The sequence below is a fragment of the Geospiza fortis genome, unplaced genomic scaffold (genome assembly GCF_000277835.1).
Source record: "Geospiza fortis unplaced genomic scaffold, GeoFor_1.0 scaffold16, whole genome shotgun sequence".
Taxonomy (NCBI): domain Eukaryota; kingdom Metazoa; phylum Chordata; class Aves; order Passeriformes; family Thraupidae; genus Geospiza; species Geospiza fortis.
The window spans coordinates 13,910,092-13,932,449 of NW_005054302.1; the positions used below are offsets into that span (position 1 = coordinate 13,910,092).

Here is a 22,358-nt window from a genome sequence, read left to right on the forward strand (position 1 = left end):
ATAAATTATTCATAGAATTCAGTCAGAATTCATATATCACTTTAAGTTGCATAAGGTGATTCAAGCCATGCTTGCATCTCACCAGCTAGGTCAAATTCTTAGGGTAAAGCAATATTTTGCAATATAAAACATGCATAAGCAGCATGCGATTTCTTGTCATCTACTTATTGCTTCACATACCTGGAATTCCCTGATCCATTTGACGTCTAGTTTCAGTTTTAAACACAGGGAAAAATTGAGATGAAACAGTCTATATCAGACAATTTCCAAGAACTTTCACATGCTACTAAGTGGGCCATTGCTCCTGCAAAACTACTTTGCAAAAAAGTATGTCAGATAAATTCTTTGCCCTCTTAAGACAAGGAAAAGCTTTTCTTCCCTTCAGAGAGCCAAAGATAAGCTATGAATGATAGTTCTAATTGGAAGACAAATGACCTTGTGACTGCTTCAAATACAAATGCATATGAAGAGAAAATAATTGTAATGCTGCATCCAAAAATTTTTTTATTGGGATAATGTGTTAAGGTACACAGCAACGACAGTTCTGGAATTCAGTCTGGGTATTCCAGCTATTTTTTCCACTTATTCCTCTACATCTTTGCATTTCCTTTCCCTACCAAAATGGCAACTGATTCCTCAAGGTTGTGCAGCCCTAATTTATGCATTACAACTGATTCTAAATTATAACAAAAATGAAAAGCAATTTTCTGCAATGAAAAACATTACTTTTCCTCAGAGACAAATCCAGTACATCAAAGATGTCTTTTTAAAGTCCTGCCTCGAAAATGACCATTTTGTTGCAAGGTGATTATTATAATCTCCAGAATGAGTCATTTTCTACTGGTAAATTGAGGTTTATTTTCCCCATTTACTTAAATGTACATATTTTAAATCTACACACTATTTGCCAATGACAGTTGCAAAACTAATTGAAGACTGAGTCAAAGCACTGCTTTGTAGCCTATATTTTTTTTTTCTGCAAAAAGATTCCTGCATAGACTTTCTACAGCAGACTTTCCTACGCTACATTTCCTACATAGACTTTCTTGGAAAAGACAGCATTTCAGACACACATATAACCGATTTTTTTTGGTGTACCCTCCACTAGTGCTCCAGAAGCTTCTATTCAGAACTGGAATGTTTATTTGGAAGTTACACTGGCAGCTCTGCTTATTGGCGACTAACGCTGATAAACATGGTGTACCACAGGATGGGACACTTCAGGTTTCCTTGGGTGGTACATTTGGAATGATTTCTCTTAGCAGGCTTTTTACAGACTCATAGAGTCATCAACGTTGCAAAAGACCTCCAAGATCAGCAAGTCCAACCTTTGACTGAATACCACCATTTCCACTGAAGCATACTTTGAAATACCACACAAACATTTTCAGGGATGGTGATTCCACCATTTCCCTGGGCAGCCTGCTCCAAAATGCTAGTTTATGCCAGTTTGGAAAAGTCAAGCTGTGTGAAGCATAATGCCTATTTGTTTGCACTTCCTGAAAACTGGGGCACAATCCAGACACTAAGAACACCCTTAAATCTGGTTTAAGCTCCTGCAAAATTATTTCTGCCAAAATTAAGCTGGAGGGGAGAAATTTACTCTTCTCCATAAGACTGGAGGACTAGGATACAGCACCAAAGGCAGCCCTATTTCATGGTACAAAGCTTTTTTCCCCTTAGACCAATATTATCTACTGCACACTAAAGTATTCCTTTCAGAAACTGCAGTATTCTACAGATTTGACTTCCCTGTCAAGCAGCTTCACAAACTGCTTTCATTAGATGCTCACTTTCCAAACACCAAACAGAAGTGAGATAAAGCTTGGACTTCAGTTACAGATAACAAATAGACTGAAAGGCCACATCTTAAAAAGGTTCATCTGAAGTAAAGGCAATTTTCATGTAAAGTTGTAAATAATACAAAAAAGCAGCAGAGTTACTCCCTGAAAGCTATATGGGTTGTTGAGAGTGAGTGAGTTGGGAAATGAGAGAAAAATGGCTGATATTACCTGAAAAATAAAATGTCAATATAATAATAATAATAATAATAATAATTTAAAAGAATCAGCAGTAGAACATTGCCTCGAGGCAGCTATGATTTGCATGAAGTAACTTCTCAAATAATAGGTAACTCAAGGTCTTGGTGATCTTGGCACAGTTAAAGGGATACGATTCAAGTAGAGATAAACATGAATACTTTTTTCCTGCACTCACAAAGGTAGGTTTGGAACTCTTAAATAAATGATAATTACCTTTTCAACTTTTCTTCAGTCTTGATATGGAATATATGTATCTTTTGCCTACATTTGATTTATTTTGTTTCTGTCACTTTGAGAACACTTTCTAGTATTGTGTTAGTGTCTTCTTTTTAGGGTCTGTATTTTCTACTGACGTGCTCTCCCTGAACAAGTCCCCTGTGAGTTTTCAGACCCCAGAGAGTTTAAGTAACTTCAGGCTTGATTCAGTATATTGGAGAATGAAATTTACCCCTCTGGGAACAAAACAGCTCAGTGTGCCAAGTGACTCTTATTAAATTAAAAAAAAAAAAAAAAGGCAAACAATCTCCAGTTTTCTTTGAGTTTTCTTTGTCTGGTTGAGCATTCTTTAAAGCTTCATATTATTTATGAAAAAAGTAATCCTGAGCCTTTGTAATAAAATATTCAGTTATTTAAAGTTTCTCACTTAACAAAAGAAGTCTCCTAATCTTCCCTGGACCTGAGGACTCATTGAAAGAAACTGTGAATCCCTCAGAAGAAATACTCAGAAATTACTATATGAATCAGGGAATACATAAACATTCAAAATTACATATACAAATGAATAAAAACCTAATTAATCCATAGTAATACAATTATTCTTCACCTTGGAAAACTTGAGTAATCAGGTGTAAATCCAAGCTGTGTATTTTTTCACTTTGAAATAAAAAGCTAACACATGTGCATGGGTGCAGACATCCTTCACTGCAAAAATGCCCTTAGAGGAGTTTAAATGGCATTTCAGTGATACATCCAAAGAAATACACCATTCTGATTTATCCAAGCTAGCATCCATGAAGTGGTTTTCAGACACTGAGATTTAAAAGCAGAATTCTAAGAAAATAATAAGAAAATAACAATTTCTTTGATAGGCACCCAGAGGGAGTTAAATCTTTAGTGTTATTTCAGCTTCTTTTTCTAAGCATAGTATAGCAGGTTTTTTTTCCTTATTCATTTACAGCCTTTCCCTCTCCTTTGTCTCCTTTTTCACAGCTTTGCAGATTTCCTGTCATGCCTACTGGGATGCGAAGTGCTGCCACTACACAGCTGGGAAAGGATGTACCCTCTGCACAGCTGTAGCAATGGTGAAACACAGGGCAAATCTTCCTTATAAACCAAGTTTCAAGGGAAAGCCACTGGTTTTCTTAGCATTTTCCCTGGATATCTCAAATTCTTCTGGCAGCATGTATTGTGAAGCAGCCCAGATATCACTATGTGGAGATAAGACCAGTCCTCCTAGTCCTGCCACTGTTTCCAGGATACTATCAGCGCTGCAGCAGCTCTCGTCATGCTCCTTAGCCGTTTAATTGATAACAGCAATAATAATAAATGAAAATAGTTTGTTCCCACCTCTAAGAGAAGTATAATATCTGACAGCTGTTCCTTCACTTCTCTCAGTCTTCACTTTCAATAGTCTTCAGTAAGACAGTTACGTGGGCTTATTGATTTCCAGTCCCAGACACTGAATATGGAAGATGACAGCTAAGAACATCAGGCAGGAGCCTCTGTTTCTCAAAAGGTAGGGCCCACCCTCTTCCAGCTCTTCTGCTTTTCCATGCACACTCTGGACTGGCATGTTTTGTACCCCTACCATGCACTGGCCGAACAGTTCCCCACAAGACACGTAGTACACCTCTACAACCAGGAACAGTTCCAGCAGAATGACTCTCTAACAGAATAAGAACAAAGTTTTCCAGTGATTAGTTATATTTTGGGTACCAAATTAGGGCTGCTCTGAGATGAAAGAAAATAAAAAAGACCAGACTCCTCCAAAGGATCTTAATTTAGGTCACTGAACTAAAGCAACCAAATTCTGCAGTTTTTTTGGAAAACGTTGACCTGGTATTTCAGCATCCCATTAGCAGAACTTGACACAGGACCCCTTTAGTTTCTTTCATTGATCACTCCAGCACAGCCTCACGTCAAGGCAACATCTGGTAAGACACAAGAGATAAAACGAAAACACAGACCTTGCTTCAGCCATCGCATTCAGGGGCCAGAGCCTACCCTTTCCAGTACTTACAAACCTCCCTGAAGGTGAACAACAGCCACTGACACAAGTGACCATCAGTCTCAACTCTAAACTAAGACGTGATTGGAATTAGAATGCACAACAGAATTTCCTCCACAGAGATTGCATGCACTACACATGTATTTTCAAGGATCTTTCTTAATTTCTTATTTCACAGAACTTTGTTTTATACATATACAGAAGAATACACTACAGTGACTCTATATGGATACACAAGAGATCAGTATTTCAAATTGAGCAACTGTGAAAAAGATGGGATTTTCATTCTCTGTTTGCTGATAACTCAGTACCATAAATAAACACTTCTGCCTCTTCTAAGCCACTTCCAGGAAAAAAGAATCCTGTGGGTGAACTTTCTAGCAATAAACACCTATAGGTCACCATTCTACTATGAATCTGGCATAAATTAGTCAATAAGAAGGATTCTGCCTGTGGATTATAACTTATTTCTGTCAGAGGCTGCAAGAGTAACTACCACCTAGGAAGCAAGCAGGCAAAGCCTATCAAAGGTGAAATGTACTAAGGGCACAGAAAAAGCTTTCAAGTGTAAAGAAATAATTTACAGTTCTGCAAAAATAAACACTCAGAGAGCAACTCTGAGTTTGGTGGAGCTCATCAGGTACCTGAGGGACACTCACTTTACAAGATTTACTTCCTCCTGTTGGAAGATGCCAGACTACTCCACTGGGGCTGTTGATGGTTGGATATTGATTTTTGCACTGCGGGCTCTCAAAAGGCATCTACATCATACACTCTTAAACTTTTAAAATACCTTTTCCTAGTGGCCATTTCTTGACCACTCCCTTCTTCTCTGTTATTTCTGAAACAATTAAAGGAGGACTTTCCTAGCACTGTGGTGTCCTACAGCCTCAATCCTGAGAGGTCCAAGCATATTGGTGCATGAACTGCTGTCTAAGACCTTAAAAAAGGCAGAAAGAGGATTCACTACTGACTAATGGTGAAAACCTTTTTTCCCAGACACAGAAGCAAATGGTGAGAAGCTGGACATATCCTGAGTGTACCCTGGACTGCAATCAAATCAGCATGGCCAACAGATCAAGGGAGGGGATTCTGCCCCTCTACTCTGCTCTGGTGAGACCCCACCTGGAGCGCTGCATCCAGCTCTGGGACCCCAGCATAAGAAGGATGTCAATTTGTTGAATGCAGAGGAGACCATAAAGGTGATCAGAGGGCTGGAGCACCTCTCCTGTGAAAACAGGCTAAGGAAGTTGTTCAGCCTGGATAACAGAAGGCTCCGTGGACATCTTAATGCAGCCTTTCAGTACCTAGAGGGGGCTTGTAAGGAAGATGTGGATAGACTTTTTAATAGGGCCTGTAGATGTAGGAAAAGGAGTTTAAAGTAAATGTAGGTAGATTTAGCCTACATCTAAAGAAGCCATTTTCTACAATGAGGGTTGTGAAATATTAGAGGAGGTTGCTCAGATGAACTGTGGATGCCTTATCCCTGGAAACATTTAAGATACTGTTGGATGGGGCTCTGAGCAGCCTGAGCTAGGGGAAGCTGTCTCTGCTCATTGCAGGGTGCTTGGACTAGACAGCCTTTAAAGTTCCCTTCCAACCCAAACTGTTCTATAATTCTGTGATCTTTACAAAAACAAGATATATATATGGGTATAAAAAAAAAAGACATCAAGTCAAATTAAAATACTTGTGTCATTCAATACTATCTGTTCTTCAGTGTTCCAGCTGTTAATGTCTTTGAAAACTTCTACATGTTCATCTAGGAAATGAGTGATGAAAAAAGAATGATTAATAACACAGTAGTGATTATTTCTTAGGTTTACAAGTATCAAAGCAATTAAGAGCTGAGGCCTGCAATAAATTCTTTTCTGAAATGTACCAGGATTTCTTTCTCCACTGCTTCCTCAGGATTTTTAAATTTTAGCCTTTAAACTGTAATTTCACACAATAATCTGATTTGGAAGGGACACACAAGGATCGTCAAGTCCAGTTCTTGGGTGAATGGCCCATAGAGGGATTGAACACATAACCTTTGGTGTTGGTGTTCATAGGACCACATCCTAATCAGCTGAGCTAATCTAAGGTCATCTATGTCTAGTTTTAGCCTTTCTAGTTAAGATATGAATAAGTTCTTTAATTTGGTGAAATGCAGAAACCCAGTATTTCAGAGAATGATAATCTCCAGGTAGAAAAATTAAATCTTCTCGTAGTGGTGCTTGATGTCATTGAACTCTCAAATCAAAGGAAAGAAGAGACAGAGATTTCTTAGTTACTCCACTGAACAGAGCCTGTGGCAGGAACAGAATTAAATTTATCAGAGTGCACACAACACAGTCCAAGACGATAAATCATCATTGGGAATTTACTCTTTTGGAATATGATTCTATGAATATATTTAACCAGATTTTCTAAGGAAATAATTATGCTATGTGAGCATTCATACCTGTCTCTGCCTCAGCTGGAGTGAGACAATAGGCAATGGCAATGAAATCTAAAAAAGTGAGAAGGAAGCAAAACAACAGGTTCCTAAAAACTTTGTAAAAAAATACAGTTAATTAAAAAACAGGGACATTCTGAGTGTAACCTGTATTGTTACGACAGGCCAGAAAATTCACAGGAGTATCAAAGAAAAAAAAAAACCAGAGACCGTTCACTCATGTCTCAGCCTTGGCAAAATTCTCAGTCAGAGCTCAACCTTCTCAGATTGACTGACCAAGGTCAGTCAATCTCAGGATGCAAATGCACTGGGAACTAAATGCCTTTACTTCCAGTGTTGATAGAATTTGATTTTTCCAAACAGTCTATTTCACAAAAACTAATAGCCTTCTTTTATTCAGATACAAAATGAAAATACATACTGAACATGAAAAGAATCTATTGAAAACAGCTCTATTAATCATAAATGTCCTCTTTTTGTCCAACATCTAAAAAGCAGGCAAGGTTAGATGAGCAAAAAGGTTCTGAGATCTGAACTCAGATGTTGAACTCAGCATGAATCCAATATCAATCATTAAGTGACCCACTGCCTTTCTTAACTTTTCTTTCCAGGTAAGTATTTATATTGCCTGATATTCCAACCTCTATTAAAATCCTCTCTTCAGCATCTGTCTCCAAGCACAGCACTTGTACCAAGGAGTCAATCAATTAAAACTTTCCTCCAGCATAGGAAAGTTGGTTAGGCTTTGTACCAGAGACTATTTGATCAGCTTACACTGACCACTGATTTACAAATGCAAATAAGTACCTTGATAGTGCTGGGTATGGTTTTTTCAAGTCCTTCAGTAATGGAAGATTAACATCACTGCACTAATATTATTTTATATAGACTTTCCTTTCTAAAGTGTATTTAATACTCAAGCTAGGGCAAGGTAATATTTTATTGTTAAGAATTTTGTCTGAGTATGCATTTGGGCATTGTAGTTTTTCTTATGAATCACAAAGTATTAGTCTACACTCATATCTGCATTTTATGCTGGTAAGTTAGCAGAGAATCTCACATATTCTCCACAGTCTCTAAAGGAATTTAAACTGTGGTTTTTGTTGGGGTTTTTTGGTTTTTTTTCCCCCACATAAGAGAATTTGTTTGATTTCTCTGAACTCTGTAATTCAAGTGTGTTCTTATGAGAGCTGTAAATGAACAGTGAGCTCAGAGATTGGTGAAGGTACCTGATAAGTGGCTGGCACAAATGAAGAGTAAAAGGATAACAGCACACCCACTGAAGAGAGGGCTGACAGGAGTGTACTTACAATTTCTTTAACCCCTGGAAGCACCACTGATCACAGATTTAAGGTGAATCTGCCTCAAATTAATTGTCTATGTCAAGTCTCACTGCAGCCTTTTCATCTCAAATCCCCACAAATTTTTTTAACTGCAAACTAGGCCACAACATTTTAAATAGAAACAACTGAATAACAGTATTTCAAAGAAAGAATTGGTTTTTTTAAAAAGTTTTCTTCAAAAGCCCCCTGTAACTTTGCAGTCAACTTCCTGGTACACCAACATGGTCTTGGGCAGCTTGGGGATGCTCAGCAAGTCCTGAACTGTCCTTCCCACCAGACCATTAGCACAGTTTGCTCTTGGCATTTTTGGGACCCTGCTGATTTGCTCTCCAGCTCCACACTGGGCACTTTCTGCCAACATGCACACAGTAGTCTTATTTTATCCCAAGAGATGGGGACATCTCTTCACCCTGGGGCAAGGTTCATACCAATACCAGTAACTCTCTTCAGGAATAGGTCCCACAAATCCATGTCACCTATGGATGAAGGTGATCTAATAATTAAATTAACAGTGTACATAGAGACTTGGAAAGTGCTCTGAAGTAATCAGTCCCTTAACACCTTCCCTTTCATTCTATTATTTTAAAAAAGGCAAGTAGGAATGCTTTTTCCCTAACATACCTTTTCTTTTTTCCACATCTTAAAATCTTTAAATTATACTGACCCTTTAAAAATGTGGATAAATTTCATTAAGAAAATCTTTGATGATTTTGATGATGCAGAATTCTGTGACTTGAATAACTGAACCAAAATGTAAAGTTTATTACCAGCTGTTTGATATGGGCAAACTATATTTTTCTCTCTCAACAGCAGAAATCTCAATATATTTTGCAGCTTTGCCATTAAATAGAGAGATGATTTCCCTTTAATTTCTAAAAGCAGTTTTGTGGAAGAAAATGGGTAATCAACATGGAGAATGTCTTCTTTTCTGAAAACGCTTTTCATCTGACATAAATGACAGCTATTTAAAGGCAATCACTCGTGTTTTATATCTCACACAAAAACCAGGAGACACAGTACCCTGCCTTTGAGACAAAACACTGATACATGTGACAGAACATTTCAAGCAGTAGTAATCAGAAGCCACAGATCCAGCCTCATCAAGAAAACAACTGAAACATTGTCCATTAAGATCTGTATCTCTTTTTGCTATTGTTGTTCAGCCTTTAGCTGATATTACCCTGCACTATGAATAACCAATTATCCACATCTGACAGGTACAGGAGATGCAAATCCCATCCGTTCTGCAGCATGTACACTGATAACTTACACATCTGTTAAAAATAAAGTGCTTTTCAAAATATCACCCAGGAGGCATGTGTTCTGTTTTCTGTTCAGTGACCTTTGGAAACTCTAGTCCAATGAATAACTAGTGATGCGCGAGTAAGTTGGGAGGCAGTAGAAGAAAAGTGCCTATAACCTTATATGTTATCTGTTGAGAAGATGGCTATGATAAAAAGATACATTGCTCTTTCATATTTTGCCTGAGAGAGCAAATCAATGAGGACATAAACTTGTATCCCCTTAAGTTTAATGGTTATGAAATTCATTATCCTGGACAATTAAAAATATAACATGCAGAAAAAGTGCAGCGAATTATATCATTTAAGTATGTAATTTAATGGTAATTTGCTACCTTACAGGCATTTGTTCACATGGCATCAACCACATCTTGATAAATCTGGCCTTCCATTCAATCATTTCATGTAGAAAGAAGATGAACTGTGCTTCAAGATGAAAAAACTTCATTTTCCCAAGATGTTGGTAGAACACTAAAGGAGTTCAGCAATGACATTCTTGCATCTGTTAGAAACCTTTGTAAGCATTCTGACATATTACAAAGCTTAGACTTTCTTCTTCACACCCTGCATGGCCCATATGGCCTTGATCTGTGTCAGACAAAGTCAGCACTGTTAAGACAACAGCTACTTAACCAAAAGGCAAGGAAAAACCACCAAATCCAGGGAGACATGGTACAGCACATATGGCTTTGCTTTTGCTGCTACATTACCAACAAAGCCTTCAGACAAAGGCCTTAACTGCAAGCCCTCATACAGCTCAGGTAATTCAGCCTTTGAGTAAGCATATCTTTGAAGCACAGATAGGTCTATAGCTTTTACGTAGCCACTTGAACATTAAAAACCCTTTTGAAATTCTTCTTTTATAGTATAACACTACATGCCCGCATGCCAGGAAACCAAAGATTTTTAAAGAGAAAAGATTCCACAATTCCAGTTGACAAGCTAAAAAGGGAGTTACTAAGTCATAGAGGGTCTTCACAATAACCAAACACCCAACTAAGCACTGACAAGAGTTATGGGGAAGAAAAGCATTTTGAATGCAAGTAGCTAAACCATAAACTTCCTAATAGTGTGAAAAACTTACCTGTTGTATCACTCACATTTTTACAGTTTAGAATAAACTGTGGGTACCTTTATTCAAAATATAAACAAATTTTTTCTTCACCAAATTTAATTCCATAATTAATCACATTATTTTTATTACAGATTGTATTTTTCCTATAAGAAAGAATAAATTGTACTTACCCTCTCCAAAGTAATTTCTTCAAATTCATATTCAATTTCTGTTCCATTGACCTAAAGAAAATAAAATCAGAAAATTCTTTAAATCACATGGAAGGTAACTTCATAGGCATACTGTATAGCTGTTTCAGTATCATTGGTTTACTGAAGCACATTTTTCAACATAGAGCTGAGGAGTTCTAAAGTACTGAATACTTTACTCCCTTTTGTCTTGGGGGGGGCATAGTCAAGCCTATAAACTGAAAACAGTAAAAGTTCAGTATGTAATGACTATAGAAATCACCAATATAATAAGACTGATATTTGTTAAAACATCTCTGTGGACTTTATGCCAATGTTTAAATAGTTTCCAAGGTAATAGTTTCAAGTCAAAATAGAAGACACTCTTCTAATATCCTCACAATAGAAGAAAACTTACTTATGCATTGTCTTACCAGCTCCAATTTACACTGAAATACAAAACCAGACAGGAAATTCACAGTACTTACATAAAAATTACTCACTGATACATACACTGAAATACATCTTGTTTACTCTATTAACCTAGGGCAAGAACATGACATAGAACCTTCGCAAGAGACAGCTGAATGGCAAAAAGGCACAGAATGTTAATGTAATTCCTATGCTGAGTCCCAGTGTCAAAATAAATTAAGCTACAAAACGTAGAGCACGAAAATAGATTGTGCTGGACAAGAAATCTATCAGCTGAAGGGATGACACTGATTTAAGCAGTATTCCAAAACCTTGTTCCAGTCTGACACGGATTATTTTTGTCGCTCCAGGCAACTCACCTAACATACCTTTCTCCCTTTTCTCATTTCTTAAAGTGGGTAGAGTAGAGCATCTGAGAAAGCTACAAAGGTTCACTGTATTGCAGGTAAACTGCAGAGCAATGAAAATATATCTATCATTAAAATCTCAGAAGAATTTCAAAGCATCACTTCCATACAACTAGTCAGCAATTTTTGACTTGGCCAGAAAGTACTGATTAAAAAAATTATTAATCATGCTATTTTATTTTCTGTAATAATGGGATATGCCCTGGAAAATAGCTTTGCTTTAGTGTCTTACCTAATTTATACTTAATTAATAAAAAGACCTAAACTGAAGGAAAGGATTGGGATTGACTTCATTTTGGAGGAACAAATCTGTTATTTCTCAAAACATGAACATTTATCACTCCTCCCCACTCCAAACTGCTAATTTTCTGTACTACATTCCTAACAGCAATCATAAAACACTGTATATAAATCATTCTTTATCTCATCAAGCACCTTTCAAATGTAATTAGGTACTTCCCCTGTGAATATTTTAACAAGGTACATGTATCTGCCAAACAAAAGCTTCCTCTAAAATCCACCAACTATTTAATTTGTTTACAATTCAAGATGTGATAAACCATGAAATCAGTAATAGAAATACAATCTCCAGAATCTGTGTTGAAAAGGAAAGAGAGAGAAAAGTCCAAACAAACAACTCATGCTTAACAATTGCAGGAAAACACAGCATCAATGAATATAATATTTAATACATGCATAATATTTTGGTTTTTTTAGTTTATTAGGTTTGGGTAATCACATCACATTACACTTACACCAGACATGAACAAAAAAATTTTACTACAGGATGTCTTCCTGACCAATATTATCACTTTAATGCTTTCTGCATAGACTCTTTTATTAATATAGGCAACTTACTACACATTAAGATCTTTATAGCTATTCCATTTTTTGTCCTTTCTTGTCTAATGATAATGAAATCAAAGCTTTCTATATGTCTCTGTTTTCATGAACTTCTCTTTCATCTCAGGTTGGTGGATAGCTCTGATCTATGCCTTCAATTCCTCAGTCTTGCTCTATAAAGCTGTCTTTGCTTCACTGCTTATAATCGCTTTTCCTTTGCATTAAAAACTCATTAGTGCAGCAAAATGGGAAAAAGAGGGATATGAGAAGTGAGCAACCTCTGTGGAAAGATGAAAGGAGAAAACACAAGCTGAATACTCAATTTGTATTTGCACACAAACGATATCTTGCTTATGACCATCTGAGGGGTTTCTATTATCACCCAGTGGTGATTCTGAAAATGCCTTAAATTCAAATCAAAATTAATTGCAGCAGAGATCCATTATCAGGCTCCATAGCAGCAGGGGTGATATGAATTAAAAAGCTGATCTTGATCCAGCTCCTTTTGTTATTTAAACATACATGTCTGCATATACCGTTCACTGCCCTGTTTGTTTTGCTGGTTGCTCAGCAAACAAATGCAATTATTTCTTAAAGAATCCAATAAGATACTGTACCCACCTGAGGCAGGTGGAATGTTGCTTTATGCAGTACCACTCATTGCTAGCACCATTTAACTCCACATTTAGACTCTCTGGCTGCACCTACACTGCTAAATTATAGTCAGTTTTCAGCCAAGTCTCAGTGCTCAGGGCTGTTTCTGTCTGGAGCCTGCTGGAAGCAAATGGCCAAGGAGTGAGCCAACAGTTAAGCAGAAAGAGAATCATGGCTCCTGAACTGGAACTGGCTTGTTGGTGCTCTCATTTAGCAGCATATGGACATACCCTCTGTTTTTGTACATTTTAACTCGACAGTCTCTGGCCTGTCAAAGCACCAACAAGCTGTCTGAACCTGCAACTTCCATTTCTTATAAGTAGTGGCAACCTACTCTTGTGTCCCTCTTTGCATGACTTTTCTAATCCTGACTTTATATCAGATTGCAGCAAAAACAGAAAGCAAAATTAACTACAGCCGCCATGATTTTAGATAACTATGAAAAATTACAAATATTTTCATACAGTTTTCTCTTCTCCACAATCAAAGAAACCATCAGCATTTTCCAATTGTTTGGGAAAAAATCTTTCTCAGCTTCCCACAGTGCAAGCTTGTTATGACAGATATCTTTAATCTCACGTAAAATTTACATTTATAATGCTGAAATGTGAGGTAGTCATCTAACTCTATACACAAGTAAGTAAAAATAGGCATGTGAAGGTCTTAATTAATTTCATCCTCTGCTAAAAATCTCAGGTAGGTGAGGTGAATTGTGCCTGAACATTTCCTTTCACTGTGTACAAGGAGAGTCTAAAAATGATGTCTGAAGTTAGGTGAGCACTTGCCTTAAATCTGTTTTCTCTGCATTTCTCCTGGCTATAGACTGGTAACAAATTTCTGCTTAAGGGATGCTGTAAATCTTTTATAATTAAGCACCACTTAAGGGCTGGATCTCCAGTTTAGCAGCTTTTCCAATTGCTTTTTCAGGCTTGTCTGCACCTGTAACTGGCAGCACATGCCTGGCATGATATCCAGCAACTACTCCCACAAGCCCAACCTATAGGGATCTCAACAAAGAACAACTCAATCTTTCCCCTTCTCCAAAAGCCAAGAAACACTGCTCTTGGCTTCTGTCTCTGATTTGGGACACTGATGTGCACTCTTCAGAGAAAGATGCTCAACAGCACCTGTGACAGCAAGGGGCCAAAGACTGCAGCATAAGTGGGTAAGGGGTACACAAGATGAAGTCCATGGGAGGACACAACCAACTGCATCCCTTCTCCAGGGCACAGGAGCTGGAATCAACACATGCCTCAACCAGAAACTTGCATTTCCAACAGAAGAGAAAGCATACTATTGACCAGGACAAAATGTAAAAGTGCTACATGGGAGCAGATGCCCATGGAATCTTTAGATAATTTTGAGGACCTCTGCTGCACGGCCAATGCACACTTGCAATGCAAGAAAGTTCTCAGCCTCCTGACCTTACATACGTTCATGATCCAGAGTGAGATGAATGCACAGCCCTTCTTGAATAAGTTACCAAAAGTTAATTAAGCCCCGATGTTTACAAGAACCCTCCACAAAGGCAAGGTAACAGTTACCTTCCATTTACAGCAGCCCCTGTTATGCTAGAGGACTCTCCAAAACATTTGACAAGAAAATGTCTTTGACAAAGAGAGAGACATAATGTAGGGTAACTATCTAGACTCCACCATTCAAGAGAGATTTCCTGGCAAACTCTTACTGCTATGAGAGTTCACTTACCTCTCTAGGAAGAAAGCACTACTCATCTTCAGCGACACTTACTTTCAGGAGAATGAGAAATAAGAAACAGGCGCAGAGGTTTTTATACACAATTTTGTGAAAAATCTGAAGCCCAGCATACAGAATGGCAAAGTAAGGACCTGACAAACTCAGATTTGTTTGTTCCTTTATCTGAAGACTGGTAACTTTTCAGGAATTTTCCTTCTGCTGTTTAAGGGTGACATAAGCAGCTGAAGTAATCCCTTACTGAAAGATCAACTCTACAGATTATGCTAAATCCCTACAATCCTTGAGAAAAGCATTCTGTTGGGTTTTTCATTTTCTGACACATATTCTGACACTTCATTAATACTTTTAAAGATATTTTTTCTCATAATAACAATGAGAATTACAATAACTGTAACTTGATACTCTTTTTATTTTACTTCTGCAATTAATTGATTTGATGGACTTGTTTACACTTGAAAAGTAAACACTGCAGAATTCTTTCTTGCTATACCTCTACCCTACTACAACTGCATCCACTCAATAAGACATATATCTCATTACAAGAATTTTAGTGGTAAGAACTGTATTACGATAGCGGCAACAATCTAATCAAAACATACAGTTTATTCAACCGCAAGATTTCAAAACCCCTGGACCTATCCTTTCTAATAAAAACTGCCATCAGAGCCAATTGTTATGCTAAGTCTTATTTTCAAGAAGAGATTGTTTTGCCTCAAAATTACATCTGTAAACTTTTATTTCAAGGAAAAATTATTTAAATAATATTTAATTGGGTATTGTTTTTCAGAAAACTGCAAGAAAGAAGACTGCTGCTTCTACTTCTGCTATCATATGCATGGGAAGATAACTACTCTGACACTGATTTTCATTCAACATGCAAAATTTGTTCCTTTGGTTTCACCAGTTGTCTCATCACCCAAATCAGAATACAAGATTGCCAAATTCTTGTTGTACAAGTAACCTCGGGACGTATCTGTCCTTCAGAAATTTCCAGTTGGCTGTATAATTAAGATGGTCACAAGATTCAGAGAATCATAGAATGGTTTGGATTGGAAGGGACCTTAAAGATATGTATTTTCAAACCCCCTGCCAGGGGAAGGGACATCTTCCACTAGACCATGTTATTTTACACTTCAGAAACAGCAAGCCCATTTGGGCATCTAAAAAGTTTTAAAGAGCCTTTCACAATTTCTGCTTTGCCACAAAAGCTAAAGAGTGATCATCATTTAGCCCTTTGACAACTCCAGATTTGGGTTATTTCTTTATTAATTGTCAAAGGAAAGCTGCTGATGTTCTTTTGATATTGCTTTCCAAAACCATTTGTTTCCTTTCTTACTGCATATAAACCTACAGAAAACACTCTCCTGATTTCTTTCATTCAAATGTGATGACTTTGCATTTTCAAGCTGTCCTAAAAAGGCTGTCAGAAAGTTTTTCATGCTAGTCTTTATCTAAGTGATAACTAAGCCCATTTCCTTCTTTTTACCCATGCTTCCTTTAGGAAACAAGGAAAATATGTTAAATTTTTGAATCAAAATTTACCATAACCTAAAACTTTCTTGTTGTAATATGACTGTTCTGGTGTGAAGAATGAAGAGTAAAAAACCATAGGGTTTTCAAAGAAATTTATACTTTATCAGGAATAGATCTTTGTGGATCCTTCCACAGATGCCTAGAAAGCACTCAACCACCAGTCACTGTACATCCTTTAGGGAAGATATTATCCTCAACACATAATTAGCAGAGCTTCAAGAAGCCAAATCCAGCTCTTGGTCAACACCTGCAAAGATCTGCAGTCATGATTAACTTCTACCCTGCTCAAAGGGTACTATATTCACTCATTCTTTCCTTTTCAGATATCTCTAACATCCTTCAGGACCTAATTTTTAGTCAGCCTCTTCTCCAATAATTGTCACAATACTCACCCTTTCCTCTTTCTGCTTCCCTCACTGTTATCCTGGCTTTTCTTGTTTTCATTCCCTTGGAGAAAATACCCATCTAGCAAGTAACCACTTTCACCCTTTGGTTGATTCCCAAATTGCAATTTTATTTTACTCTACCCCATTTCTCATATCTTGTTCAGAGCAGTCGTTTTCTCTTGTCGACTTTGAATCACAATCCCCTAGCTGTAATCACAACTTCTCATGTCTCCAAGTCAGCCTCCACTGCTTTCTGATTTTCATTCCTTTCAGTTTTTTTTTCTTCCTTCTTATTACCTCCCCAATTTGTTCTGTTTTCCTCACACACAGATGCACACACACATACATATATATTTAAACTTACTTTATCTAATCCCACTTCATCCAAAGCATTATTCATGATTAGTTTTCTACCTTTTCATCTTTTCCAACTAAACCTGAAACATAATTTTCTCCCACGACTCTTCTTAAGCCATTGACACACTCCATGTTCCTTGATTCTTTCCACTAATGCTTCACCTACCTTACCATGGTTTCAAGACCTTGTCAAAATAAGGGATTCTTTTCTGGTTTCCCCTACTCACTGCTCTCACTCCTCATAATCCTTTTTGCTATTCAGCAACAATTTAGATTTACTTATTTTTAGCTGCTTTGTCACCAGAGAGCTGGCACTTTCTACAGTATGAAAAAAAAATAAATTTGATGACTTCTCTAAGGTATTCTTATTATTTTATAAGGTTTGCAATGAGCCATCAATTTTTATTTCACCTCTTTGTTTTGCCCATGATGGAAGCATTATTTTAAGTGTAAGCACTTGATATAGCTAATGCAGACTCAACACAAACTTCCTAGATTTAGAAGCCTAATGCAGGAGCAGATAAAAGAAGAGATCATTATTTCAAGTGGGGTTCACAGTAAATGGAAGTGAAATTACATCTGTGTGTGAATTCTGTTTAGGCTAGCACTTCTACCTTGTACAAAATTATCACAACAAAAGAAGAGTGGACAGCTCAGTTTTGGCACTTGCAACCTTCTCTCCTATGCTAAAAGAAATTCATATACCATCACATTACCTATCTAAAGGGTAGACATCCAAGTTAAGAAGTCATCTAAGTTTCAGGGTTTTATACAGATACTGGAGAGAAGAATCAAGGCGGGTGATTTATGCCATGTATCTTAGTCTTTAGATGGAATTGTTGTTTAAGAACCTGCTTGTCCACTGACTATATGGGGAAACTTTGGACTTCCAGGATTCATAGCCCAAAAAAAATTATTTCTTAAAAAACAACGACAGGGTGTTTGGAACTAGGTGATCTTTAAGGTCTCTGCCAAACAGTTCTGATTCTATGAAAATTCTTCATCTTTTTGTATCTTAAACTTAGAACATGTATCAGTGCAGAAACTTGAAACAGTACATTCCAGAGAACTGGATGCAGCAATTTCTTCCCATAAAATCACAGTCTTTCTTGTATAATTCAGGTCATTTACTATAGAGCTTCAGAAGTTCACAGTCACTGTGCCTCTTATTTTCTTCTGTGCCTCTGCCATTGCTGACAAAGTAATTGAGTTATCATAAACACTCAGTTTGCTGGGTTCTTCTATCTCTGCTCTATTTCAGACTTGGAAGAAAATCCATCAAACCTTTCAAAAAATTTTAACAGTTCAGACATTTCTGGAAATTATTTTTCTGGAGTAATCTATCATTCCATGAACAATATACATAAAAATGGAAAATAGTTGTTGCTTGATTTACCTTATTTCATCAACGAAGTACTTTTAACTTGTAAAGTACTTGTAAATTGGGACTTAAAAAGTAATTTTAAAAATGTTTAATACTTCAAATTGCATAATTTGATTTTAAAGGTTGGTAACTGTAAGAGTGTTTAAGAGGCAGAAATTATTACATATGGGTTAAGTTTGATTCATTTAAACATGAGTAATATATTTTTCTCAGTTTTAGGGAAAAAAATCAGTAGCATACTAACTGGCAAAATTTTAGGCAAGGAAAGAACAGCACTAATTAACTTCACTCTTTGGTATCAATGACATGTTTATACAGCCATTATATAATGAGATATATGTAACAGGCATAATAGGCATACCACATTTCCTCAATAAATAATTATACAACCAACCTAATCTAATCTCACAATTTGCTCAACAGGAATATACACTGACTCATATATTTGTGCCTAAAATTATCTACCAGTACCTTTGCTTAGCTTTGAGGGTTCATATTCCCTTTCACTGCTCTCTCACATATAAAAAAAAAAAAAATTCACAATCAGTGAATTCTTTTGGGTTCTTTTGTTCTTATGTGTTAACTATAGCACAAGCACTGAAGGCTAAACTCTACTGTCAGCAGCCCTGGTGTAATCCCACTGGTGTCACTGGGCTTGTACTGAAGCTTGTACTGAAGCCTGTGTAACTGAAGTTGCAGGTATTAATCACTGGATATAGTTACACCTGCAGGAGGAAGCAGCCCTGAAAGAGTGAAGGAAATGCCTGCACTAATAGTAAAAATGAGTAATAGGGAAAATTCACACTCATAAAGCACATGCACATGCAATATGGATTCAACAGGACAAGCTTTTTGTGCATGACTCAGTTGCTTTACAAGTATTTTTACAGCAGCAGAAGGATTTGCTATTTCTCTTAAAATCTTTAGTGTATGTAAGGGAAGGGAGGCACAGTCCTCTGCACTCTACTACTAAAAGCGCAACAGAACTGCTCCCTCATACCCAATTAATTTTGCTGTAGAAAAAAAAAAAGAAAAAAGAAAAAAAGAAGACATTTTGAATGGCTGAGACAAAATCAGTGGTTTTCTGCTCCTCCTCCCAAGCTCAAGGAAAGAAAATTGATGTAACTGCTGGTCACAGGGATTAACCATGTAAACACTGAGAAGAAGCTAACACAGCCTAACTGATCATCACCAGTCCCAATCTAAGCCTAGCCAACATTCCGCAAACTATCCCAAATACTTCTCAAGCTTTCTTGGTAGGAAAAATTGGTTTGCATCAGTTCAAGGGTATTTGAGTTTTTCACAAAAATTCTTTCAACTTAAATCTAAGGAGAGCGGAAAAAAACCACTTTCATCCACCTTCAATCAATCTAATTTCTGACACAATAATGAAATATTGAACTTGAAAGTTACTCTGAAAGTAACTTCTATGCATTGCCTCAGTATTCTAAAAAAAAGACGTTATTTTCAAGATTTTCTATTAATGTATAACAGCAGAGATGAGAGAAGCTTTACTAAAGAACTGAGGAAAGCCAAAGAAAGCTTGAGAAAATTGCTGACACATAATCCTCTTTAAAACAACACAAAAAGGTCTCAGTGGTCTCTTGCTGTAAGTCAGCAGTGATGAAAAGACCTACAGTACAAGAAATATGGTACTCTAAGAATATTTTTACTACACTAAAATGCACAACTGCAACACAGAAGTACTCTGAAAATGTTTAATGTCACGCAATACTACTTTAAAATGTCAAGTATTTCATCATCTCTTTCCAGAAGTAGAGCATATTTTACCAGTTATATGAAGTATCTTTATTACATTCTCCATAGGTTTCCTGACATAATGAAACCTGTAATTTCCACATCAGAGCTAAAGCATTTGGCAGCAGAGACGAGGAAAGCATTCCAGTTCTTATTTCAACAATACGCAATGAAGTTAGTGGCCATTAACAATCACAGCTAAATTTGTGTACAAATCTGGACATCAAATGCTCCAATATGCACAAGGCCACTAACCAGACATTTTACTTGCCATTACTACACTGTACATACTCCAGTATGTCTGCTCCACAGAAAAGTTATTTTTCAGGATTAAATTGATTTCTGCTCCATCTTGGGTTCATCACAGGAGCCATCAGCCCATCAAAGGTGCGGACACACACACACCCATGAGCAGAGAGGCACCAGGGCAGGTGGAGGTACCCTGGCAGAGACCCTTCCTCTCCCAGGGAAGCTTCAGTCCCTGGCTCAGGGTGACACCCAGCACTGTGGGTCAGCTGGGGAGCACCTTGCAGCCTGAGGAGCACATCACTGTCTGTGGGGCTGGGACACTGGCAGGATGCAGGGAACAAGCATCTTGGCATTGCAACAAGACTTAGGAGATGCTCAGGTGAGGAATAAAAGGTGTGGAAAAGGGAAGAATTGATGTGTTTTAGAAGTAGAGAGAAGAAGTACAAGAAAACATAGGGGTAAGTGGATAAAGGGGGCCAAGTCACATGTAGACAAGGCTGGTCAGTTCATTACCCTGTCTGAGCCCTTGCCTGCTGAATATCTTCTGTCATGTCTTCTATTAAACTCCATTTTTATCTATTTTCTTGGGTAAGGGGTTCTGTGTCTGTGGTACCAGCAGCTGGAGTGCATGAAGGTACCCACAAGCAGTGGGTGATTGCCAGCAAGCTGGGCTAGCTGGGGCGGAGGTGAAGCACTCAGAAAGCTGGAGCGTGCATGTGTAACTGGAAACAAGAAAAGGGAAGAAGTTGGCTGCTAAAGGGGCAAGGGATCAAAGGCAACTGCCCAAGAAGCTGTAAGATCCAGGGACTGACTGAGACCCATTTCAGTGTGGGTGTGTGTGCAGGAGTAAGGGCAAGGATCCAGGGCCAGCTACTGCATGGACCGTGTGTCTCAGCTCCATTATAGGAGGAATCAGAGTCCGACATGGGGTGTGTGTGTGTTGGTTTGTGCAAAGGAGTCTGTACCAGCAGCTGGACAGGGGTTGCAGAATCAGGTGCCAGCATCTGGAACAGCAAGGATCTGGAGCCAGCACTCCTGAGCTGACCCAGTGTCCAAATCCAGCTCCTGGCGGTTTTCACACCACACACATGAATACATGCACACACACAGGGACACACGGAGGCCACTATGGTTTGTGTGGGCACTGACTGCTGCGCTGCCTGGCTCAGACCTGTGTCTACTCAAATGCCTTCAGTTTGTCCGTGTCCTTACTGGGAATACGGCACCAGCTACTGAGCATGGAGTCCCAACAGCCTTGCTTCCATCAGGCTAGCAAATTTACCAACCCTGTAACATATTGCAAAAATTTCTTGCACACGTATTGCAAACATAGAATTTTTTTGTTATATGGACTATGACTCAATGCGATGCTAAACCAAGAAAAAAATTCTTTGCGGACTCGTTGCTATGTATCTCCTACTTTCATCCAAGCAGAAAGATGAATGTGACAGAAAAAGCTATTCTTGAATCATTCTTCACCAAGAAACAGCAGGGAAAGAAAAATGGCTAGAAAAATATCTGGAAATAACAAACCGTGCTCAAAGTGTAACCAATGGTGGACAATATTAAAGCTTTAACTTTAATAAACCAGGGGAATTTCTACAAAATATAAACAAACTTGATTTTAGCTACAGCCAAAAATCAAAAAGATGTGGAATTAAAGAACTGGGGAGAAAGTCAAGTATAATTTATTTTCTTTCAGTAGACCTGCATATAGAGACAAAGTTCATTGAGACATGATTGAAACAGGGATGCCCAGTTCTGATCAACCTGCCTTATTGATAAGATCAGTCTCCCTAAGACATGAGGATGGCTCCTGGAGATTGGTCCTTATTTTGAAAGAAAGATGAATATCTTTCAACAATTCCAAGATATATAGAAAAAAGTTTCACAAACTAGAAAATATTTGTGTCCTTCTGCATGAAATTCAAATTCTCTGGGAATGTAAGAACACTTCTCTGACTTAATTTACAAACAGACTCTAAACTAGTACACAATGCTTCTAAAAAGAAATTAAACAGTATTGAAAGCACCAGCTGCAAAT

General features: G+C 37.7%; 1 protein-coding gene across 3 annotated transcripts in view; it reads right to left on the bottom strand.

Annotated features, from left to right (window-relative positions):
• Positions 1-22,358, bottom strand: part of DLG2 (discs large MAGUK scaffold protein 2) — a 911,187-nt gene that overhangs the window by 372,492 nt on the left and 516,337 nt on the right. For all 3 annotated transcript variants that reach the window (XM_031066024.1, XM_031066022.1, XM_031066023.1), the window contains one exon: positions 10,599-10,649. In XM_031066024.1, the coding sequence (XP_030921884.1) occupies positions 10,599-10,649 (51 nt within the window). The remainder of the gene's footprint in view (positions 1-10,598; positions 10,650-22,358) is intronic.